Source organism: Barbatula barbatula (assembly GCF_947034865.1).
Source record: "Barbatula barbatula genome assembly, chromosome: 24".
Lineage (NCBI taxonomy): Eukaryota > Metazoa > Chordata > Actinopteri > Cypriniformes > Nemacheilidae > Barbatula > Barbatula barbatula.
In genome coordinates, this window is record NC_136787.1 from 18,317,621 (window position 1) to 18,344,019 (window position 26,399).

At 39.9% G+C, this 26,399-nt stretch overlaps 1 protein-coding gene across 8 annotated transcripts in view; it reads left to right on the forward strand.

Moving 5' to 3' along the window:
- The window catches only part of bmpr1bb (bone morphogenetic protein receptor, type IBb), a 50,696-nt gene that overhangs the window by 16,592 nt on the left and 7,705 nt on the right, over window positions 1-26,399 (forward strand). For 3 of the 8 annotated variants that reach the window (XM_079448400.1, XM_079448402.1, XM_079448403.1), the window contains 2 exons: window positions 10,632-10,751; window positions 22,629-22,837. In XM_079448400.1, the coding sequence (XP_079304526.1) occupies window positions 22,714-22,837 (124 nt within the window). In that variant the 5' untranslated portion in view covers window positions 10,632-10,751; window positions 22,629-22,713. Of the gene's footprint in view, window positions 1-10,631; window positions 10,752-22,628; window positions 22,838-26,399 lie in introns of those variants that run through there. The other 5 variants (XM_079448404.1, XM_079448405.1, XM_079448406.1 and 2 more) reach the window with 3 other exon arrangements.

Below are 26,399 nucleotides of genomic sequence, written 5' to 3' on the forward strand. Positions count from 1 at the left end.
GAATGCTGAAACCATGTACGACTTCACAGATGTGTCATTTAAACACGATCGAGACACGGGAGAAGTTGTAGGTCTTGCCCATGCCACGTGGAAGCCATTGGCCGTGTCTTGGCGTTGACACCCGAAGGTGCTGAATTCCGCTGCCCTTAAAAGGCGCTGGGATGGGGGCGAGCTGTGCCACAACCAGCATGTTAATCTTCCTGTCAGGCAGTAACATGAGCTGGAGTAACTTTGGAATAACTGTGTTTATGTGATGATGGGTCGTGTGTTTGTGTAGCGCGCTGGAGTCAAGTGTTTGAGAAAAGCATACAGAGATGAAAGTGCGTGCGATCTGCGTCACTTACCCTGTGTCCCGGTCAGCTCCCTTGTTCCCGTCGTTGTGAATCAGTATACCGTGTACACGGGTCCGGGCACTGCTAAGGACCCCTTCTCATTGGGACACTGTTCACTTAGGCCTATTTTCCTGTGACTGCTTAAGCGCGTTGTGATAGGCTACTTCACAGCTGGTATTCATCAACAAACGGTAAAACCGACATCGCTCTACCTTTTTCTTATAAATACCGGTTTAAGTACATGTGAGAAACGCTTGTATTATTCTGATACATATATCAGTGGAATTTGGGAGATTATTATCGTGTTGCCCGCCGGTCTAGCAACGTTTGTTTATGCATAAAATAAAATTAGAGTTTGTGTTTTAAAAAGTGTTAACGTGTTTAATGAAGGTCAGTGAGTTGGCTCTCGCGATTTGTCACGTGATTTCCTGTAAGGGTACATAGGGAGCATCGATGCGCCCTGTTTTTTGCGATGCATTGCGCGAACGTTTCAGTTTTGCGAATGAGACGGCCCTTAAAATGGTGGACTCCCTGGTCAGTGCCCTGACTACTGAACAAGAGAGCTGATTGAGACACAGCCATATTCTCCTGAAGCTTCCGGTATGCAACAGCTGGATATGATTTGGATCGGATGCATATGTAAAACTATGGAAAATACCTTCAAGTAGAGACATTTAAAGGGATGGTTTGTAAAAAAATCTAAAATTCTGTTCATCCCTATTTCATGTAAATCCTGTATATGACTTTTCTGTGGAACACATAAGAAGTTATTTGAGGAGTGTCTCAGTGGTATTTGTCAATGTTGTTTGGTTACCAACGTTTCTTCAAAATATGGTGTTTTTTGTTCTGCAGAAGAAAGATTGTCGTATTGGTTTGGATTGACACGAACGCGAGTAAATGATGAAAGAATTTTCTTTTTGGGGGAATGGGGGGTTAATTATCCCTTAAGTATTTGTTTGGTTGAAAAAATAAGAAATGATGTCTAAAGAAAATTACATATAAAACACATAAATCTATGTACCAGTTTTAAAGCATTTTGATGGTGGTTTTATTTACAATTAGGCACATTTTGATTTTCATTAGTGTAATGTTTTACTTCATTACTGTAAAATTCTTTTTGGGAAATTCAAAAAATGCAGTTAATTTAATTTGTTAAATATAATTTGTATTACTGCAATAAATGTCTTTGTTTCTTTTGTTTAAAAATAAATAATAAAAAGGATTATTTCAATACCGTCATAAAGGAAAGTCTTAATGATTCTAATAACAGATGATTTTCTTCTTAATGCAAACCACACTTTCTTATTCATTTATTGATATAAGGGCAAATCACGACCCGCACATCTCTCTGCTATGTCAAATTCAACTCGATGTTTAAGGTTGTTCAAGTTCAGGTGTTGCTTCCTCTCATCTGGGTTTTGTGAAATGTTTTTTTTTGAGAACCCTAAAAATAAGGCAATGCAATTCTTCGTGGTCATTGCTGTGTATTCCGATAGGTCACTGACAGGCTCTGTGAACGCACCTGTAAAGTCTTGAATGTTTGTGTCATCGTGTTGGATTAGCCGGAGATATCGAGTGTAAGGATCCTTTGTTTGAAAGCATTTCCCCGCTATTCAAGCGGAGTCTCCTGTTACAGGTAAAACACAGCGAGGTCACACCTCCTTTGTGAAGAGGCGAGGACTCCACTCAGGTGGGCTGTCAAAAGAAGCTTTCAGCACCTGTGGGTCCGATGGTGGTGTTTAAGACATGAGATGTATGAACGGAATTGGTCGGCGATTGTGCGAAAGCGGTTTTGGCTATGGTCAAACGCTCGCCGTGATGTCTGATGTCTGGCTTGAGATCAGAGCTCTGTAGTGACACACAGAATGAGAGTAAATTGCTGGAGATTTGAGAGTTTAAGATACGGCGGGGCAAAGCTTCAACGCAAATAGGTGGAGACAGACGTGCGTGGAGAGCTGACAGTTTAAACGCATTCTCGCTTTGTTCCGTATAACCGCAGTTGCCGGAGATGCAGCCAAAACTCTGAACAGCTGTCGAGTTATTCTGCGTTTCCACTTACAGCGCCTGACGGTCCCCCGGCACACATGCACGCACGCACATAAAGCTTTGCATGTGCTGAATGTTATGCATGTGTGTTTGAGAGAAAACAATGCCTCTTCTTTTTTAATCGGAGAAGGTCGTCTGCTGGCTCCATTTGTCCTCTTTATGGATTGAAAGGTTTTGTGTTTTTACTGCTCTTGACTGGATGCAGAAGAATATTGGACGCGTGTGTGGAAACTCTTATAGCCTTTAACAAATATGCTATTGTTTGGTTTGTCCTGATGAACCCTAAACATTTGAATCGAAGGGCAGTATATGTTCAGAATGGCAAGCGGTGTAAGTTTTAGTGGCCTCTAGGGGACACGGTCATGAATCTGCTGAAGAGTTGTTAACTATAAAGTCGCTCTCAACCTTAAATCACACTTGCTTTAAACTTGATGTTTTTAAGTCGATTTGTAAAAAATAGTTATCCTTAAAAAGCAAAGATTTAATCCTTATCGAACATTATTGCGTTTTTGAAAAGTTTCACGTACACACAACAGCGTTATCAAAATGATCTGCATTTATAAGGATCTGGGAAAACTACTAAAAAAGATGTATTAAAACACATGCGCATGATGTCACCGTTTTCTAATTGTTAAGCTTACACGGAAACGAGAACGGCATTGTTTTCAAAAACTTGCAATTTCAAACCCGTTTACAAACGTTTGTGTTTGCAGTCGCCTAAAATGTCGTTTTTGGTTGAAAACAGACAGCCAAAACACATCATTTGTGTGCGATTTTGGTTGAAAACTGTCTATTGTAAATGCCCTCTTAGACCTGTTCTTTACTAAATTAACGTTGGTGTAACGTTTTTTATTATTATAGCCTCGTATACCTTAAATTAACCGGTTTTGCTACAGTAACCATAGTTTAAGCATGATAATTGTGGTAAACTAGTTAGTACAGCTAATCAATTCATGGTTAATACACTGTTACTATAGTAAAACCATAGTGAATAAGTTAAGCAAAAGTCGTTCTATGTTTGTAAATGAGTTTTCATTTTCTGGTGAACTTTTGCGTTAAAGAAATGAAGGGCGGAGTTTCATGTGGCTTTGAGAGTGGGGGTGGCGAATGTAGCTCTCTCTCTCTCTCTCTCTCTCTCTCTCTCTCTCTCTCTCATGTGTTCCCTATTAGTTCCAGTACACCATCCCATCAGACTATAGCGGCAAATTGGCTTTCAAATCTGCATCTGTCCGTGTGCCACCCGTCCCCTCTAATGCACAGAATGCAGGAATGACCACGTACACGTTGGATTCCCAAATCCACACGGCATTCCTGAATCCACACATCAACCGGATCAGATTCACGTTTGTAGTTTCATTCTGCAGATTGTCCCGGATGGTTTTAAACATTTAGATCGGAAGACTAACGCAACCCAAAGTTAAGTATAGTCACAGAAAATAATCATTCATTCATCCTTTTTGACCAAAATACTTTTATTTTGCTTATATTAAATGGTTATTCTTTTTTAGTCTTTTTTTCATGTATTTGCGTATCTCTACTAAATATTTCATTGGAGAGGACCGGAAATTACTAACTAAATTATTATTAACTAAATAAGTTATAAAAATATGCATTTAAATCAAATAAAAAATATGTATTTAGACATACATGAGATGCTTTATTTATTTATTAATATTAAAAAACAGTTTGCAAAGACATTACCTAAATAACATTTAGTTGTAGACTGTATATGTATATAACTGTGTTACGTGATAAATAAAACAATCTTGACTGGCAAGGTTTAAAGAAATATGATGGCCGATGTGGTGGTTGCCTAGCAACACAGATGCAATGATTCAGTTCTCCTGATGTGATGAGGTCACAGATGTGTGTTTCTCCAGTCATTCACAACGCAGCTCAACCAATCATAATCAAGGACCGGAACCGTCTGTTTATGAAGTCATTCATTTGAGTTATGCGCTGTATTCCGTGTCTTCTGAGGTCACTAGCTGTGTGTCACTATTCATTGAAAGTCTCTGTGTGTCACGGTGATCAGAGCATCGTGAAATCATCCTCCACTTTCCCGTCTGCGATCCGCGGAAAAAGGAAAGTCGTACGGTCTGGAGTGCGTAAAAGAGAACAAAGTTAAACATACGTGGGACGGTTTCTTTTTCACGTGTTGTGATGGACATTTTGCAGAGAGATGTGTGATTGACATCATTAGTGCTTCAGCAGGACTCGGTTTCCTTCGCATTCCTTTAATCCTTGCAGATTGTTTAATTACAGGCTCCTGGGCCTGCGACGCTGCGGTTAAATGCGCCTTTGATTCCACACAGGATACGAGAGATTTTTGCACCCGCCCGGAGCGACAAACACATGTCGAGCTTAACTGAAGCATCACGCGACCTCCTGACCTCACACGGTTGCCGCTTTTTAAAAGGAGAGATGTTTTAATGTGACGTCTGGGATATTACTCATTTGTCAGAAGTGGAGCGGAGCATCAGATAAGATCTCGACTTAATCTGTTGGCTTTGTTTTATTCCGTCAGCGTTGTATATACTGTTTGTCATCTTTCATCACGGTGAGATGCATTTAAACATGAGATGTGTTTGTGCTCCAGACATGGATTATTCTGAAGATTATTTTGTTTGTTGAAGAGACGTGACAGTTGTTTTGTCATCACTCTCTCTCTCTCTGTAAAAGGATTGTGATGTAATAACTAGCTCTGTTTTCACAGTGATGGATGATAAAGTGTGTTTAGTGTATTGAGGTGTGGATCAGCCTGTCACGATGGGCTGGTATCATCATCTTCAAGAGGCAATTTCTAACCTCTTTGAAGATAATTGACACTTAAGCTTTGTGTACGTACCGTACGCGACACGCCTGACTGTTTCCAGAGCTTGAGGACAATTTACAAGCATTGCATTATTATTGTGTAGGAGGCTGAACGTTTTGGATATTAGATTTTTTTTAAATAAATGTTTATTGATTGCAGAACTAAACAAAACATAAACTATATACAACACCAGAGTTTGAATATATAAAATAAATGAGCAGAGAAATGTTATGGCAGTATTATGTAAATATAGAAATGAAAGAATAACATTAAAGATGAGTTAAAGTAAACACAGAAATAGAGCAAGAGCACCTTTAGAATATCTACTGCGGTCTCATGCATTACTTTCTAAAACGCATAGTATGGATATTTGATATTTATCTTGATACTTCATTACTATTTGTGAAATGGCATCAAGAGACATCTGATCGGACACAATCTTTACCAAACTTGATTTACAAGTGGAGGAAAGTAACCGAGATATTTAGGATGTTGATTCGTTCATATTGCTCGAAAGCTCATTAATAATAGTGTATCATGGATATTTAAAACCATCCAGCTGTATTGTTAAGAAAATGTGTGTGTGTGGCCTAAACCCAGAGCGCATCCCCCCAAGTGTCCTGCGAGAGGAAAGGGTAGCGGGGAGAGGCGCCGGGATGATGGAGGGATGTGAAAGACACATGCTGCGTCCGAAATCGCATACTGTGACAGTACGTACTGAATTTGAATTTGAAAGTGCATACCGGCCGTTAAACAGTACGTTCTATATAGAATGAGTGGGAGTGATATGAATACATTTCGCACATACTGCGTCCGCCATGTTTTATGGTCATTAACAACAACCTACACGTGAGCGTTGATAAAATAATTTAGTCACGAGAAATTCATTTTTTGGCACTTACAATAAAAACAGACGTCCGCTTTCTTTATTTGATTTACTTTTGATATTTGACCGTTGCTCAGCTCCCGTGGCATCATGGGATAGAGAAGTGTTCATCCGATCCACACTCGTGAATCTCGGCGGAAGCAGTAAACCATCCCGGTAATTCTCTCCTGTTTTTTTGCATACTGAGGTTTCGGACATACTATTCATGACTCGTACTCATTTTCGCCTACTATATAGTATTTCGGACGCAGCCTTCGAGATGATGCATGTAAGACGGCTGCCTTATTTATTGGATCGCTCTCTTGAGGGTGGAAGCCGTAAGTGCTGATGTGGATTATACTTATAATTAATTAAAAAATCATTTGTGTGTGTTTGCGAGTATATTTAAGCGCGAGTCTGTCTACGTTTTTGTGTAGGTGTGTATGTCCATGTGTATCTTACATTTTGTGTAAGTGTGTGCGTGCATGCTTCTGACTCTAATGATAACCATGTGATGAGGAACCTGCTGTGAATGGAGCGTTCAGTGACTGCTGTGTTCACGGATCAGGTGCTGCTAATTTAACCAGCCTGCGTTCAGGAAACGCATCACAGGGGTCACAGAGGTGAAGGGGTACAGACTGTCACAAAACAGAAAGAAACATGCATTCTGCATAAATAACTGGTGTGCAATGAACTCGCCTCATCGGACTCATCTGTCACAAACGCCAAATCGATTTTACGTTATTGCCACAAACTTGTACTATACATCTCGCAATGTCACAGTCACTATATCTGATGCTTTATTTGTGTTCTGCTTTTCCAGCAGCAAATTGGAAAACAAAAGAGCAGGTGAATCGCGGTGTCTCGCAAAATAGAGATTAATATGAGAATCATTAATGCAATAGAGGCGGTGAGAAGTCGTCTGACAGGAAGAGTTCGGACGGACATTCGTCAAACTCACATCTGCTGTAAGAGACGCTGCGCTAAATACAACAGATCCATCCTGTTTCCACATGTCAGTGCCCACAAATATTCAGCTTTACAGTAAGTGAATAGAGTGAGATTTCAGAGATGGATTGCATTTCCAACGTTTATTGACTGCGGAGAAGCATGCGAGAGGCAGGAGGTTATGGAGATGCATTAGCAGAGGACAAACGTTTTATATGAGAGAGGCAGCGAGAGAATCGATCGGTGCCACGCAGGTGCAAATGCTAACATGAAAACGTGCAGAAGACGGAGAAAGGGATGATTGTCATTCAAATATATTGATATTATAAATGAAAGATCAGCAATAAATGCGGAAGTGTCTTTTGAGGGAGTTCTACACATGAATTGAGATGAAGGACACGCGTTGTTCGTGTTTATTGTATAGGATATTCCTCATTGTTAAAAGAGAAGTAAAGCGGTGTGTTGCGTGCCTGCGCTGTTTGTGAGATGCGTCATGCATTTATCTGATAAAGTTTACGGACGTAATGTTTGTAATTGAGTCATTGCTTTGTTGGCACACTGTGAAAGACGCATCTCGCCTTCAGCACAAGACCTCAAGAAAACCATCGCAACTACATTTAGATGATTCAAATAGAGTTATTGGGATGTCTTGTGGTTTGAATTTCAGAGCAGGTTTGTCAGGACACACAGCATGTTTGTACAGTCAGAGCTCGGGGAAAGTATTTCACTGTCGCTTGTCAGTTTAAACACTTGAGACACCGAGACTTAAAGCCCCAGTGAAATAAAAATGAACGCTTTTTCCGTTTATTCAAAATAAGTTAGCCATAAGGTCGTCAATTGACTGATGTGCTCCTACGCGCTGACAAAATTCCCATTTAGAAGATATAAGCGTTCAAAACTGACAGTCTGGCACGTGCGCTCAAAGAAATCGAGAATTTCCACGACATCACGCTACAATTCAGCCTCTCTTCAAAGTTCTCGTCCAATCAAATTAGCTTTAGAATCCAAAGGGTCCCGCCCCCTTCACTATGAAGATAATCATATTAGCCACTTGTTCGCACATCTATTATGTCCTACATGACATATAATGCACTATAGTGTTGTCAAATGTTGGGTCCAAGTCGGGTCCAAGTTTTCATAAGACCCGGTTGCACCGACGTACACAACTTTTTATAGACGCGATGAGCAGATAAGCACGGCTCCGATCCACAAGAGATGCGCACAGAAATAATTCAGATTTATGGCATATTAAGAAGAAAACCGGTTTTGTGGTAAAAGATGGATTTATTTGAATAAGTTCAAGGGTAAGCTTCAAATTCTGTTAGCGTTAGCATTTTTAATGTTGTATCATATGTTAAATTAGAGGTTATATAATAAACATCCCTGTTGTTAATTTGTTAGCGCCAATGCTAATTATCAGTTCAAATGACGTCAACACATCAAATAATGCTGCACGTTCCAAGGCATTGCAGTGGGGCTTCACACAAATGATGAGAAATTACAAAGAGACATTAAAGTCATAATACATTTTAAAAAATTGCAATCTACACATCTCAACCATAACATGACATGTGTGTTGTTTTCATAATATCGTTAGAATGTAACACATTTAGTGCAGGTCTCGGCTCATCTTTAGTTTCACTTTTCACTTTGGTTTTAGTGAATCTTGAAGTTGAAGCAGCTGATGTGACCTCACCCATCAGATAATAAGATACAGATGTGTAACTCCATATCGATTACGTGCTTTTAAACTGCAGATTTGACTCGTCAAAGGATGCAAATACTCGACACATTTTCCCATTTCAGTTTTTTTTCACCTTTCTCCCAACATTTCTCATTCCTGACTCAACATCGGTCTGAACAGAAGTGAGGTTTTGATAGCCCGGTGTTACCGATGCCGTATTTTTATAGCTGTCTCTTCACATTAGTCTGTTAGTGGAGGAAGTATTTCAACGACCAAAAAGTGACTTTCTTCACCTTTGAGATGGTTTGTGAAGAAGGAAAAGTGGAAGAGAAACCGGAGACGCGCTTTATTGTGGTTATTTCTCCAAAGCAGCTCCTCATGGCCACATCGGGGGGGGGTGGAGGCATTAGTTGAGTGTTCTGGGGTAAAAAGTTTCTCATGGCCTTCAGAACACATGTGTGTGTTAAATCAGATCTGCTTTAGGGCTCGACACACACACAGAGCCCTGGAACGTCCGCACTATTGAGACCGCCAGACTGAAGTGTGTGTGAGAGAACACACACACAAATATGCACTTAAGACGTGTACGCTGATGTTGACCTCCACGTCATTATTATTAGACTTTGATGATACATTTAAACAAAGAAAAGCACAGGTGTGTGTGTGTGTGTGTGTGTGTGTGTTCAGTAGTACAAACAGGATTGAATTACATTCCTGACTGGATGGAGGCCGCAGAGAGCGTCCAGTTTTTAAGCAGCCTTCCGGAAATGTTTTCTTTTTCACATTTGTTTTGTCTATAGGGATTTAAATATATAATATTAAATCATCAACCGAAACTTAGATTAGAAACAAAAGAATGTTTGAAAAGAGGTGAAAAAAGAAAAGATGACGATCCTATCAGAAAGTGACTCTTAGGAAAATGATTTATGGATTTATTACAGTTCAAATGTAGTAACCGTGTTTTGTGGCGGATTTATTACCATTTGCATTAACATAGTTTTACTAAAAGCATTATGACTAAACTGTGATTATTATAGACGGTTACATCACACGCACGCGCCGGCCCAAAGTTAACTTCCATCTCCTTTTAGATTTCATATATATTCATACTAATTTACATTCATATTGTTTTTTATATTTATTGTGTGAAAGAGGAAATTAATCCGGTTAATAAACATGAATTAGAAAAGGGGTTTCCACTCCAGACAAAAATGATATAATAAACCAGATTCGTGTTGCCATTTAAATGACATTAAAAGGACTCAAAAGTCACATAACGATTGTTTATTTTGATTACATTTACATTTAGTCATTTAGCAGACGCTTCTATCCAAAGCGACTTACAAAGAGTTCGAGGAGCAATAAGCGATATGTCATACGATTTTGTTACCTCTGAAACCGTCTATAGTAAGAAAACTATGGTTTACTCCAAATAAAACTATGACAACTATAGTTAGAAGATAGTTGGGTTATACTTTATATTGAAGGAAAAGTTCAAATCAAAATTGTGATTTTTAAAAAGAAAACTCACCCACATCACGTTCAACATGTTTTAAGACCTCCCGACGTCTTCGGAGCACAGATGAGGATATTTAGGCGAAATCCCAGAGATTTCCAGGCCTCCTCATAGACATCATGGTTATAGTTGTGGTCAAGGTCCAGTAAAGTTCTCAAGACATCGTTTAATTGGTCATCTGCTCATAGTGGCTCAGTTGACTGTTTCTGAAGCGACGAAAATACTTCATGTGTGAAAAACAAACCAAAATAACCACTTTAATGGATATATTCTCCTCTGTCTTGTCGGTCTACAGTGCGCTTTCACGATAGCACTTGGACGCATGATGTGTCCCTGCTGAATTTGTGAATCTCAAAAGAAATGTTTAACTCATTTTAATAGGGAATTACATTCAAACTTTTCTTTTCTCTGTTTCCCTCTCTCAGGAGTGTAACCTGTGAATGTGCAGATGATCAGGGCAGGACGACAGATCGGGACGTTTTGACTGCTTCGCTGGGACACAGACAGACAGACAGACAGACAGACAGACAGACAGACAGACGCAGGTGAGCGATGCCGAGTATTTCTCCAGCCGCTCGCTCGTATCGTGTTTCTCCTCCGCGGTAAATCTGTTCCGTAGGTTTGCGATGGAAATACGGGCAGGGGGCTAAACATGCAGAACTATCTGTCAGGGATTGTCTGTCTGTCTGAGAAACTTGAGCCAGGCTTTGTTCCCTGTGACCTGAACCTTTGTGCGTATGCGTGTATGAATATATGAATAACGGTATAGAACTCAACGTTATCTACCAAATGAATAAATAGATATTAAATATTCATTTCATTATTATAACATTATTAGAGTTGTGGGGTGATATACAAAAGGTTCTCATTTAAATGACTTTTCATAAAAACTAAATGTTTGAAAAATGAATTCTTATCGGTCTTTAAAAGTGTATGTTTTCATTTGAGGTCAGATCTAGCATGCGTTTCCTTTGTGCCAAATGAAATGACCACTTGAAAGACGAGTTGTGGGGGGGTTTTGAAGGAGGAATACGGAAGGTTTTACGCAAATATCAAAGTGGCATAATAATAATTTCCCTGAAGTCATGCGTAACCATACTGTATCCGGTTCTTAGTGCAACGGTGCAGGAAAGCTATATAAAGTTATGTTAACATTTAATCATAACTTGTGCTTAAATTGCGACACAATTACAATTTCATTCACCATCATTTAAATAAACAAATAATGAAACATTTGTTTTTAAGCTTTTCATTATTTGATGTTAAATATTTGAAGTTTCATAATTTCAGTGTAATAGACACACTTTTACTAAACTTTTATTTAATTTGATTACAAAAATTTGATTGAACTTTTAGTCCGAAAAAACAGACTTAAAGGAGAAGATAAAATGGATTTTATAAGGTCGTACGGGCTGTATATTTTAAGCCCAAGCACACCATCCAAAGCAAACAAATCAAGATCCAGCCAGGGTTGGTGCATCAGCGAATGCAGAAATATTAATGATCATAACGTAAGGAAATTGGAACACATATGCCTGTTTAAGCTACAAGAAATATTGGATATGAACAGTTTGATTGACAGCCTTCATTCTTTAGTCTTTAAAATGTGTTACATAGGCCCTACGTCCAGTTTTTGGATCTCCTTCTGGACCATTCGTAGTTTTAGACTAGTCGACTACACGGTTATAAAACCTTTCGTTTAAATGACAGTCAAATGAGTCGTAGCGCACATCCCTACTCTCAATCCGACACTAAACTGATCAAATGAAACCTACTGTTATCGATAGAGAGAAAACTCTTTGTTTTAAGATCCTGTTTGTGAGACACACAGAAGGTTTGCAGTTCTATATTTGGTTGACCGAGCGCTGCTGATGGTTGCACACCTGCTGTGGGATTGAAGCTGTAGGACTGTCATTGTTGACAGCACACACGCGTCATGTCTGAACACACACAACACACACATGACATCAATTCAAACACGAACAGAAGACTCAAAAAAAATGTCAAGAGGTCATTTACCGTCATCTTTCAATATTTGTAAAAGGTCTCGTGTTTTATCTTGTCTTGGTTTAATGTGTGGGTGTTGTAATCTGGTTTTGCGTGTGCCGTGTGGGTTGTATTTTGTTTTTATATTATTTTGCATAATTTACCTGTAAGAGTAAGGCCAACCAAGAGATGTTATTTTATTAACACATTTTATACACGACGCTAATTCAAAGTGCTTTACATAGAAAACATAAAGAAATATGTAAACATTTTGGCTGTGCGGTATTCGATATGCGGTACGGTATTTGATTTTCTAAAATTGTATTCAAATATATTAAAGAAATGATATATCCAACATATATTTCACATTATTTTAGGAAAAGAAAGCATCACTACAACTTCTAAAAATTAACAGCCATGTTTAACTGTTGCATTACATTTAGTAAACAAACAAAAATAAATAAAACAAATTTAATGGTTGACTTGCAGAGCACGCTATCATGCGCATGCACGCATATCCCAACTAACATCCGCGTGCCAGATAGATACTATACGTGACCATACGTAACTTTTGGAAGAATTAAATCGCTCATTTATCGCAAACCATCGCGATATGCACATAACGATATGCACATGCATATTTCCACGAATTCAACATATTGCACAGCCCTAGTACAAATGTATATGTAAAGCTGCTTTGCCACGGTGAAAAATTGTGAAAAGCGCTACATAAATAATCTTCATAATATATCAATAATTTGAATAAAGGGATTATTAGTATAATACACATTTTAACTTTATTCGCCTTCGTGTCATTTCAAACCCACGTGACGTCCTTTCAGCTGCAGAACACAAAAGAAGATATTTAAAAAAATGTTGGTGACATTTCCATATTTGATTTTGTGTTCCACAGAAGAAAGATTCATATACAGGTTTCAATATGGTCACAGAATTCTTCCAACGATGTTTCTTCCAAAATCAGAAGAATGTTATCAGATGTGTGTGGGCCGTGGTATTCTGTTTATCGCTGATAGTTGGACACGCTGTAGCTTTAAATGGTGTGCTGTGGGAGTTTGTCCGTGGGATTTTAATTGGCGAGCAGACGCAGGTGCTCATCGGCAGCTTTTTCTTGCTGTGAAAGGAACAAGTGAACTCTTCACACGGTCCATCGGTGTCCCTAATCACACACCCACCGCGACATGTTACCTTTAAGACTTCTGTATATAACTGTTCCCTGTTATGATGCCCGGCAGTCAAGATGCGTCACATGGCTGTCCAAAGAATAACTGTAAGCTTTAAGACCATTTCATGTGTTTGGGGGTCATCGGCCCCTGTGTATGAGAACGTCTAGGACACATATAGTTTAATGTAATCAGGCAGGTGTGGGGGTCACTGTGGGTTTATGGGTCAGTGTCGTGACCCCTGCTGTTGGTTTGGCTTTGTTCAACACTTTTAATGAGAGCCTTTGTGCACAGACACTTACAAACAATCCCTTCATTAAATGTTCCTGTGGGTTTGGCAGGTTGACCGCGTGTTTTCGCACATTATTTATGACAAAATATTCACAAGGAATGTTCTGGGTCAAGTTAAGCATGATCGAAGGCGTTCGGGCTTGCTGTAAAGATTGTTTTTTGGCGTTTTATTGAACGCACCTGATGCTACTGAACAGTAAAGAATAAATATATTGATTTGTTGTGTGGTGTTGGTGAGCTGTCGAATCAGGAGTACAGAGTCTGCTCCAAAATCCACAAATTAAACTTTTTTATACACTATGTACCGTACCCCATCAAACAGTCTCTGGTGTTTTTAAATGGTAGTTTTATATACACAAACATAAACATGTACATACAGTATACATGGATATACATACATATACATACATAAATATACATTGTTTCTATGGGTAAGTCACACTGCAAGAAATGACTTTCTTAGTATTTTTGTCTTGTTTTCTAAAATTGCCTAAAATATTTGATATCAATCTTGATGAGCAAAATGACCTAAGAAAAAAAGTCACATTTTTTTTTACATTTCAGTGAATTTGTGCTTAAAACAAGCAAACAATTCTGCCAATGGGGTAAGAAAAATAATCTTAATTAAATAATTTTTCTGACCCCGTTGGCAAATTTTTCTTGCTTGATTTAAGCACAAATTCACTGAAATGTTATATTCTTTGTGTAAAAACGAGACCGGTCATTTTGCTCATCAAGAAAATACATCTTGATTCAATAATTCTTAGACATTTGTACTGGAAAACAAGACAAAATACTAAGTAAGTAAGTAAGTTATTTTTTCTGTTTCTGACGTATTAAAGGTGCAGTTTGTTACAATTTTGTAGAGTCCTGTGTTATATCATTGAGAACTTACAATGTCTGAAATGTTTCGACTACTTGTAAATCGTGAGAAAATCGACACGGTGCTCTGTAGTCGCCTGTCGATTGGCGTCATATCCGTGTTACCCTTTGTTACGGCTTTTACTGACAAATGCGGAAGTACAGTCTAGCGTCTAGCAAACCGTTTCGAGCCGTCACTTATTTATGGACCACAATTATACGCAACATTTATAAAACTTTATTACTTTACCTCGTCTGCTAACATGATTTCTCGTTCCTGTCTGATTGATGGCCATCACCCGTGGAGTTTAAGTCAACAGGTCCCATCATTTCATGCTCCTTCACAGCGTCATCAAGCTACGCCATTGTTGTTTTGATCGTGCGCCCTCTAGTGGCGTTTTTTACAAACTGTAGCTTTAAAACGTTCAAGCCGGTACATAAACACTCGAGAGCTAAAAGATAAATAAGTTTATTTATTTATGTGCAAATATTGTTGAAACATTATTAATTATAGCTAAACTATTCTTTTATATTTTATGTTATTTTAAGTATTGTGAGCTGCTGTGTAGATCTAAATATTGTTAATTAGCTAAACAAACACATTTTATTTCATTTTTAAATATTTACGTTTACATTTATGTATTTGGCAGACGCTTCTATCCAAAGCGACTTACATTGCATTGTACTATACAAATTGTTAATTGCAAAACTAACACGAAACAAAGCTGAAGGCGCTAGTTATCACAACATTAACTCAATATAACAGTTTTTTAAAGCGCGTTAACTTTTAATTCATATCATTCTAAAATCAAATCACTCAAACCAAAACATTCTCACCTGCGAAAATTCTTTGTGCTTTTTACAGCCCGAAGCTGCACAATGTTATGGCATCTTGGAAATCAGTAAGTGATGACAATCTGTAAGTGATGTGTAAGTGATGACAGTAAAATGTGGATCGTTTCAAGATGGCAGACCTATCGACGTGTCTGGAGTATATGAATGAGGCGTCTATGTATACATTTCTATATGTGAAACTTGTCAGTGTTCATAAAGCATCTGAAGAACTTCTCGGAGTCAGTCGTGATCCAGCAGAACCTTCAGCTCCACATGAGCCTCCTTCAACATTTCACATGTTCATAATGCTTCTGCCTGTAGATGCTGTCGTTGTAGGCAGTTGTGTTGGAGGAGGTGTGCGCGTGATGTTCTGAGGAACACAGTTCAGTGTTGTGAAGGTGTCAGACACCGTGAGTCACAGCAGGGGCGTGTAGTTTTATTTCAAACCTTCCCGTAAACGTTCTTTGCTGTGTTTTTCTGCTGAATTCAGCTTGTCTGTTTTTCACTGATGCCGGGTGAGACACGCCCATGCACACACTCACATATGTACATACATACACACATAAATATACAGGTAGTGGAAAAAGCCGTTTTCAAAAACAATATTTTTATTTGAGATTTGAAAGAAATGTTGTTAGTTGTTCACAAACGAAAACACAAATTATAATTTCACCTAAACGCATAACTATTCAGAATTCAGAAAAACTTAAAATAATTTTGAAATCTTAATTTGTTTACGGCTGTATACACACACAAAGTTATCTACACGTATAGGCAGTTTCCCAGTTAACTTCCGTTTTGTGTTTGGCTAGTCTAGCGTCTAATAATATAATTATTTAATTTTTGTTAATATTAATTTGTATTATTATTTTAAGGTGTAACAATTTTATGAAAAAAACGATTTAATGAATTTTGTTGTATGTTCACTTTAATACATAAAGATTTAGTTGAATGGATCCTGCGGTTGGGACGCATTTTAACTAACCGTACAGTACACTGACATCTAGCGGTTGAGCTTGGTATCGCAGTCTGAATTCAAAATATTGGAGAGACAAGTTAAGCCAAGTAACGCTCCTTCTCGGTTCCTTTTGATTGTTATCAGAAATAAACTACAGGCGCTCTATGTTTTCTGTATGTGTGCCGGCAGTTAAGCTGGGGTCACACAAGTGTTCATGCGCAGTAATCGGGTTTGTCCCTATTCTCTTAATGAGTAATGAGTATTTTGGGCGTGACTTCTCCAGAAACATGCGAGAGGTTAAAGCGCGCAAGCAGACCATCTACAGGACAAACCGGATTTTTATCTTCGTTCACAATAACAATCTTTTACATCGTTATTCATTTTAATAAATATTTTTCATTATTGTGTGCTTCTGTGCGTCCCTCTGTGTGTAAGAAGCAGAATGTACTAGCGCTGTGCACCTGCCTATCGGCACATACTAACGCGCTCTTTAAATAGCTAATAAAATATTGCGCTATTGACTTTAGACTTTCCAGCAGGTTTGAGTTGAACTGTGGCGCAGTCTATTTTCACTTCCTTAAAAAAGCGACTCGCCAACAAGGGGCCTGAGCACACCTTTTGACCAACACGGCCATGGGGGCACGCAGAAATGAGCGCAAATGCATTTACTATTTAAACAATGCAGGCTGAAACTAGAAAAATCACTTGCACTGCTCCTTGTGCCGCATTGTGCCGGGTGTACGATAGAGACCCATACAAGAGGTGTTTTGGGTTTTACCACAGTTTGCTTGACTTGATCCCATTTACTTTTCTAGGTTATTAATAGATGCAACAGCAGTAAAATCTGACCTGCTGCGTGTGTGTGAGAGAAAGAAAGAAAGAAAGAAAGAAAGAGAGTTGTGCTAGTTTTGGCCTCTCTCTGCTGTTGCCTTGACAATGGAAATAATGACACACTTCCATCATGGCCAAAGGCTGAATGTTTTGTGTGTGTGAGTGTGAAACACAAGACGGTGACCTGCGGATGGAGTCTGATTGACTGATTTCACCTGTTCACTCGTAGCCATGCGATAGTTATATTCAGAACCGTAGATGCGTCTGCGCTCTTTGGGTGCGGTCGTGACGCCTACAGAGATCCGACTTTGATTCTTTAATCAGAAACGTTCTGTTCCGCCTGTGCTTGAGGAAACCAAACAAGCTAATAAAATGAAACAAGAATAGCGATCACGAGAAACATTTCTCCTCAGAGATGCATTCGTGTATTTGTTTTCGATTCTTTAAAACGAGCGGATGGCCGGACCTACAGTACAAAAGATGGACAGTGAGGAGGCATTGATGCTGATTTTAATACAGAAAAAAGTGAAAACAACAACATTTTATATAAACTCTATAGCCAATACGACGATGGTTATAATCGATAAAAAGTTGGCTGATAAATGTTGGCGGCGTATAAGTCGGTGCTTCTTTACTAGTTAGATGTTTTCTTAAATAAAGCAAACTAGAAATACAAACTCACATCTACATTCAGTGAATGCTGTTCAATTTACACCCCTCCGTTTATTATTTCTAATTTGAAAGGCTTGTCTTTGGTTTCTCTGGGGTTTAACGTGCCGTTATTCTAAAAGAAACACAGGCAGCTCAGTAACAGGTTTGTGATTTGCGAGCGTACCTCGCACTACCGAATGAAATAAAGAAACTCCAGAGCTCGCACAGTAAAATTGCCCACGGACTCATTCCAGTCATAATATTTTTCCTATGACTCATGCAGAGGCTGATCTCACGTTTTACAACCCCGGCCGTCTCCCACAGGCGGTTAACTCTTGACTTCTCCTCTCACTTAGTTAAATCCTTTCGTTAAATGCCCGTTTCGAGATTTCTATTTCTCTTTCTGTGTAAAAACGCAAACACAGCTGCAGACACAACAGCCATGAGATGTTCTTCAGTAAATCCAGTCTGACGTATTGAGCGTGACTTGTGTTTGCATACAGACGGCGCTCGTGTTGTGGTATTTTCATGATTCTCATCTGGCGTTGAACGCACTGGATGGCCGTTTTCTTTTATGAACTTTTTGTGTCCAGAAGAGTCAAGAGGATGCGTATGTGAGGTGATGTTCTTGACGTAACAGCGGGCTTGTTTAAGGTTCAAATACCTTATCAGACAATATAAGGAAGGTTTAAATGATGTCTTGAAGCATCTTTAATATAACAATTCGGAAAGAGAAAACCGGATGATAAAACTGTACCCACGTCGTTTTTTCTGAACTGTTTGAATTGGTTTTGCGCTTTTGTTGAAGCCGTGCCGTGTCAGCTTTGACTGTTCTTTAGTTTGGGTTTCTCTAATGTTCTGATGTTAATGGCTTTCTTTTCTGAAAGATTCTTGCTGTGTTGATGTCTTAGACCCTTTTGAGAAGTTTTTTCTTCCTACCCAGCGTTCCTAGTGACATCAAAGCCTCAGCGATTGTTGCGTCCCATTGTGCCGGCTTTGCATATTCATGAGGAGCGTCTTTCTCTCGCTCACGGTTGGGATGCTGGGGATTGAAAGCAGAACCCTGTTGAGATCTCAAGAAACCCTCAAGAATCCAGTGTTCAGCTCCTGAGAAAAGCTGAGATCTTGTGTTTAGGAGGGTGGGATATGGACCCGGTTTGAGTTCAAAACATTAAAATGATTTATTTCTTACACCGTTCAAACTTATATGATTTATTGATCTATCACGAAAGACTGATGTGTTGGAGTTTGAAAGCTGAAGGAAGGTCCCGTCACAAGTCTGAGATCCAAAGTTATTTTAGTTTGCTTAAATTAAAACTTTGAAAACATTTCTGTTCATTGAAATAAAATGTAATATTAATGCACGTTGCTGTGTTTTACCTTTTTTGTGTTTTTCGGTTTTTCAAATGTTCTCCTGTAAAGCTGCTTTGGAACAATGCATATTGTGAAACGCTTTATATAAATTAAAATCTAATTGAATTATTGACCTAAACATTTTGGGAAAGACTTAACTAAAGGAAATATTTAAACGTTGCCTCAAAATTAACTGAAATAAGTTTAAAGCACTAAAGAAATTATAATAATAATTAACTAAAACTACAAATGATTACATTAATTAATCTTATATAGCCACATAAAATAAACAAATACATTAAACAATTTACGTAAAACTATTTAAGTAAAATTAACAAATAAAACCTCATTAATAATATTTATAAAATGAAGTCAATCTCAAATCAAAACTATAATAACTCCGGTGGGATCCCATTGGGCTTCCCACCTGCATGCAGCTGTTGGCTTAAAGGAAGTGCATTAGTTTCACGGATTGCGTGACCAAACTCTCAAGCATCCCCAAAGTAGAAAAAGAGGCAGAAAAGTGACGGTTGCGGGGGCCGGGCAGACCATCGCTCATGTCTCGCATTCCATCGGTGACCGGTGTAACTCAAGAGCCCGTGCCATCTCGGCCGCTCCTTCGCTTTGTCTTTGTTTCTCACTTCAGTCGTGAATTTTGCGGTTGTCTAACAGATTTTACAGAGACGAGAGAGACGGAGCCTCCCGGCTGTAATTCCATACGGTGGTCTACGGAGTAAACTTTAAATTGTGTTTCTGCTTATGGGGGTGGTGCAGTTTTCATCAAAATTAAATGAAATCATTAAGAAATGTTTCAGTGGTTTTGCGTTCATACAATGGAAGTCGACGGGGTCCAATGTAATTGAGAATATCTTATTTTGTGTTCTGAGGAAGAAAGTCATACAGGTTTGTATTGGCATGAAGGGGATGAACGGATTTTTCTATGAACTGTCCCCTTAAAGAAATAACACGCATTGTATGAATTTAATCATGAATTCAATGTCAAAGTCGTATGCTTTAGTTTGATTCGCATCTCAAAACAGTTCAGGATTCCATTCCATTAGATTTCCGCAACGCTCATTCAGCAGGATGTCAGCGTCCGTTCTGCCGAGTCTTGTGGAGTTTGTGTTGTGGAATCGGAGCATGCAGCCCCCCACGTTCCCCCGGGCGGCCCATTTTTCACGAGGGCCCGAGCGGGGCGAGCTGGCCTCACGCTGGGCGTTTGATAGAGCTCACAGAGAGTGTGTGAGCGAGCCTGACCTACTCACAGCTCCCAACGCCAGAGCTTCCCAGAGGTCACCGCGATCGCATGTAATCTGGCGCGCACACCAAATCAGCGCTGACACATTAAGAGCGCAGATCACATCAGTGCCGGCTCACCGCACTCCCTCTTTAGTTCTTTCTCTCTGTTTTACCGTTGCGCTCACACACACACGCATGCGGAGCGTCATGGCCGGAGAAGACGGGAAGCTGTGAGGCGTCGGAGGGTAATGTGGGGAGCACAGCGGGTAGAGTGATTCATCTCTGAGTGAAGGATATTCTTTCATTTGAATAGATGATCGATTCATCTCTCGGCTCACATCGGCCCCTCAACACGTTAGGAGAGAGTTAAGGTGTTGAAATAACATTAATAAACTCAATTTGTACATCCAGAGCAAATGGGAGCGGGCCCTGAATGGGAAACGTTTGCGGTGCTGAGTTGTTGTTAGGGAGTTGCGAGGGAGTTATAGGTTGTTGCTTTGGTGATCCTTATTTTTTATATCCTGTGATTTCATATTTTACAATTGGTAATTGATTGTTTAAGAAAGGTGTTCGTAAAATAAACTTCAGGTTTCCGTGTGTGTGCTTGTTTCCATTTTATGTGCTTGTGTACATTTTCGAGTGTGTTTGCATAAGTGTTTTATGTGTATGTGTTTGTTCTTTTGAGTTAATACATATGTGCACGCATTTAATGTTTGTGTTTGCACATGCATTTGTATAAATGCGTGTGTAACACTTTGTGTGTTTGTACAAGATGTGTGCGTGTACATGCATTTGTCCGTGTGTGTGTACACAACAAGTTAAAAGTTCAGAATCTTGGCAAAAAGGTTTCTCATGATGTTAAACATCTTTTAGGATGAAGGTGTGTGTTTCAATGTTTGAAATTACTTTTGTATACCCAAATATTATCGTGGCGTCATTTTGTTTATTATTATAAAAAACTCTTTTTGAAATGGAGACTGGACAAAATGATGAATAAAAAGCAGCCACAGCATAGATCGAAATGTATTTGACATTGTTTGAAATCTTCCCAGAGGTTTGACATATTTCTTGTGTTATATGGTTTTGATGGGTTTAATTTTATTCTAAAATGTGGAAAATATAAATGAAGAATGAGTCCTTACAACCTGTGGCCAGTAGTGTGTGTATGTACGTATGAATATATGTCGTAGACACATCCACAGCAACACGGTCCTCATCGGCTCCTCGAACAAACGTTCTGATCATGTGAAGTTCAGCCGCTGTGGTTTTGATGTAATCTCAGTAATAACCACTTAATCGTCTTAAGTTGTAGCTAACAGCGAGCGTTTCGGGTGAGTTTTCACAGGAGATTAGTGCCAGAGGGGGCGTGACACAGCCCGAGGTGAGTCTCGCAGTCACCTGACGTGTGAAGAGCTTTTGTCATGCGACCTTTCTGTTTTGTGTTTGTACTGGCTGCTTTGTCTCCTTTAACCGACCCATAATGAGCCGTCAGTCACCCGCCGGCACCCCGAAGAGAACGGAGGAAATGCTTAACCAACTCAACAGGAGCAAGTATTTACAGGGCTGAGAATCCCCTTCATTCGTTCGCTTTCACGGGTTTCATGTTAAACTACACAAACACAGACAATCGAGTTTTGATCATTTTCATCTCTTAAACTTCAGTGCGTGAATGTTTGAACACCAACTTGTTGAGACGACGTGTGATATTAACCCAGTGGCTGATAAAACGCGCGGAATCCCACATATTCACGCTGAAGTAGAGATCTGAGTCACACGCCGCAATATCATGAAACCACATAGCAACCACTCAAAACACAAAGCGATGCCATAAAAACCACATTGCAACGTTAGAACGAGGCTAGCAACCGCATATCATCCACCTACGGCGCTTTAGCGTCGTGACATTGTGTTTTGCATGATCGAGCACCGCGCTCGGATTCCTAGATGATAATAAAACCGAGTATAACGCAGGGGACGGCACTTTTGTTTTTGGTTTGTCTGGAGTTCAGGGGCTGTGGTCATGTGACCCAGGGCTGTTTTTCCCGTGTCTTTGGGGTCACTCGCTGTTACCCCTCCTGCCCCTGGCCTCTTTTCAGCGCTCGACCCTCCCCTGTGCGTGAGGAGGGTCCTGAGGGTCCCGGCAGAGCCCCACAGATTAGCCGCTGCTGTTATTGTCCCTCACAAGGTGTTTTAACACACCCCCCCTCTCTCTCTCTCTCTCTCTCTCTCTCCTTCAGCGCGGCCGGCCGTCAGTGTGGAGTAACTGTGGAGAGAGAGAGAAGCGCGTGTGTGTGTTTGTGAGACAGCGACACACACACGCTCATGTCCTGCTGGTGTAGGCGGGCGGCTCAGGTCTCAGGGATGGAGCTACAGGTCTGGATGGAAACTCGGTGGACGCGACTGCTGGTTTTTTGGGGTCTGATGTCGCTGCTCTCGTCGGTTCAGGGTGAGTATCGTGTACTTTGTGCGTCGGTCGGGACGGGTGAATCTATTTCTTGTATGCTGGTATTTACGTGCCGTTATGATCCGAGCGCTTAAGTTATGTCTGTTTGTGTCTAACCCCCCCGTCTCCTTTCATGTTTGGAATATTTGTCAGACGGTCGCCAGAACGGCATCGCTGCTTTTGCCAAATATGCACTGGGGAGAAGTGCAAAATACAACCCGTCTGAAATAGTCACGATGCGTACAGTTTGCTTTGAGAGGACTTGGAGTTAAATGTTTACAAGTCTTGATTGCAACGCGCGTTTTAACTCCAACGGTATGAAAAGCTGCGCGCAAAACACTTTCTGGAGAATGAGATAAACTTCTGGTTATTAAGTTCGGAAGCATTCGAAGGACTTCAGTGTTATTGAACAGGTGTATATTCTGACAGGTGTGGGTTATGATCGGGAGGTCTCGGCCTGTCGTCTGTGTTGTTGGTTTTGGGATTTGACGCTTTGGTAAGGCATTTGGCGAAGTCTTTGAGACGTGGAAAAGTCATCTGCTGTCTGCCGCTTGTTAAACACTCAGTTGGGCGTCAGGCTGTAAAATCACAGCTTCACACACACACAAAAAGATGAACAAGCACACATGTGCTCATCCATGCTTAAAATAATGGAGGCATTGATTTCCACGAATTCACACACTTTTACACCCACAGAAACACGGACGGGCTTGTAAATGTGACTCTTAATGTGTTCACAGAACTTCTGCGTGTCTGTCTTGTGCATTTTTTTTTCTTGTTGGAGTGAAAGTAAAAATCAAACTTTATTGTGTGATTTAAACTCCTTTATTCCTCAGCCACCCGTCAGATATAAAGACCCTTCACCATCCAGTCAAATATTGATATTTTAAACTGTATATGACTCTTTCTCAACAAGATATTTTGAGAAATCTTTTAGTGGATTGTGTTCGTACAATGGATGTCAATAGGGCCCTGTGTTGTTCGGTTACCAACAGCAAAGACAGAAAGTCATGAAGACTTCCATGAATACATGATGAAATCATTTTTCCTTTTTTGGGTAAAACCAATTTCAAACAAATCTAGTCTCTTGTTTGTTTTCATCTGAGAGTATTATAGGTGTGAATAGTGATGACGTACTAAGATGTTTGGGCCTGTTGTTGGGTTTTGTCTCTTAAACATCTTAAATGAATTGTTCAGTCGGTGTAGGGCGTCTGTCATCGGTGAGTTTAATCTGCATGTTTGTGTTACGCACTAATCGTGTGTTTATATTATTTCTTTTCTGGACAGCTAGACTGTTTTCTAGCACCGTGAAGGTTAAGATTGGAAGAAAACAAGCGTTTTGAGAAGTTTGAGGAAATCTGATGTATCCGTGGTGGTTTGTATTGTTTGTGCTTGACCCAATATTTGTCAATAACGCCAACAAGACCCATGTTGCCAATGATCAATGTCATACAGACACGGATATATACATCCGCAGAATACTGAAGAGACCATTCTGAATGTTCATTCAATCAGTATTTCTAGATTCAGTGTCCCCATAGTAAATTCAGAAAAATTGTCTCCGCGGCTGTATTGTAACCGGTCATATGAGGATGGTAAAATGACCGAAAGCAAAGACTAGTATTGTATGAAAAGTATTTTATTTGAACGAACTGTTAGAGACGAATTGAACCGACTGAGACAAGACCGTAACAAACACTTCTGTTCCTCGACACTGTTAGTGGTGTTAATCTCCACGTCACCGAATGTGAATGTGTGTCTAGTTGTTCTTGAGCAGGTGCTCTTGGGCTCCATGAAGCTCTCGATAAGATGAAACGATGAGTGAAAGACGCTGGTGAGGAGGAGAGAATGTTTGGTTTATCTGTAGACTCAGCACACAGTCTGCGACCTTCACATGAGTCGCAGGAGCTCTCCCTTCCCGAACGTCCTCCACACATCGCCACTCACACTTTCTGTGTACACGAGCTTTGTGCGTATGAAGTGTAAGTGGATGTTTATGAAGCCAACAGTGCAAAACTTCTGGGGTGTTTTTGGGTCGACGCTTTTCAAACCAGATATTCTGCGTCAGAATTGTTTAGTCTCGAGACAGGTTTATTGTTAGGCATGGGATGCCAACTGAAATGGTCGTGGTTACTATATTGCGGTCACGGCCTATAACTTCACATTCATGCATTTGGCAGACGCTTTTATCCAGAGTGTATATATCCAGAGGTATATCAGGTGTTTACGGGAACATCTAGATACGATTCATAGGATGATACAATAATGTGCTTTTTATCAGACCGTATTTAGTTTCTTGTTTGCTACAATGTTAAAGCACTTCACTCCGATGATTCAGATGTTGTCAGATAAACACATCTGCTCTCCAGAAGTGTGTTTGTAGTAGTTGAAGTGTCGGATGTGAACAGTAGTTTGAGGATTTAAAGTGTTTTCAAGGTTACCGAGCGTTTGCCATACACGACTCGTTTCATTTCACGCCACTCGTTTTAGTTATCTTTACGCTTTATCATTAGTCAAGGTTTCTCGCGGGATTAAACAGTCAAGCTTGTTGTTTTAATACTGCGAGTATGAAGTTGAAGGTGTTTTAAACGGGTGTTAAATATACGGACACACATGTCGTCTTAGCGTTTTCAAATTCAACAATCGGCGTTCCGCACAGAAGTAACAGAGATGGCGTAAAGCAGCGGGCCGGCCGGACGTCCTGACAGGATACGGATCATGTTCCGAATCCGATCTGCAGTCAGATGTGGCTCCAGCGGTGACCCCCTCAAGAGCCGCACCTGTGGCCCTGGACCCCCGGGGACTGGAGGCGGTGTGGGGGTGTTATCGCTCCTCAAAGACACTCTGTTCTTGACCGGAAGAGCCGTGTTCAGTTATCTGTGCTGTATTGTTCTCCATGCACTGAGGTAGCTGGTTTGTAGCAAAATTGGAAACAAGGCCGGCAGTTTGTTGTACTAATGTGACCTCGGAGGGAGTAAAACAAATGTTTAGTTCAACGCAATGTTAGTGGCTTTGGATAAAAGCGTCTGTCAAATGCATTAATGTAAATGCAACTGACAGGATTCACCGTACACGTTTATTCTCCGGGATCAAGCAAATCGGTGGCTGACTTCTAGTTTTAGGCAAAGGCCGGAAAAAGTTTGTTTTGACTTTTTAATTTGTCACATAATTCTTGGGACTCGCTTTTAATAACATTGGTTGTACATTAAAGCATTCTGGGAAATGACGTAAAGCATGTCGAGCGTTAATGATTCAAATGATAAAAGATTATGTGCTAATGAAGAATTGTTACACTTTACAATAAGATGCTATTTGTTAACAATTTGTTAATGCATTAGCTAACAATGAACAATACTTCCACACTTCATCATTTACCAACACATTATTCAAATCACATGCTGTAAACATTAGTTCATGTGCCAGGAACTTACATTTCATTTGTTAAAGAAATATCCTCATTCACTCACCCTCGTGTTATAAAAACAGGACTCTTTCTTACACAGAAGAAGATATTTTGTGTTCATACAATGGAAGTCAATAGGGTCAGTGTTGTTTGGATACCAAC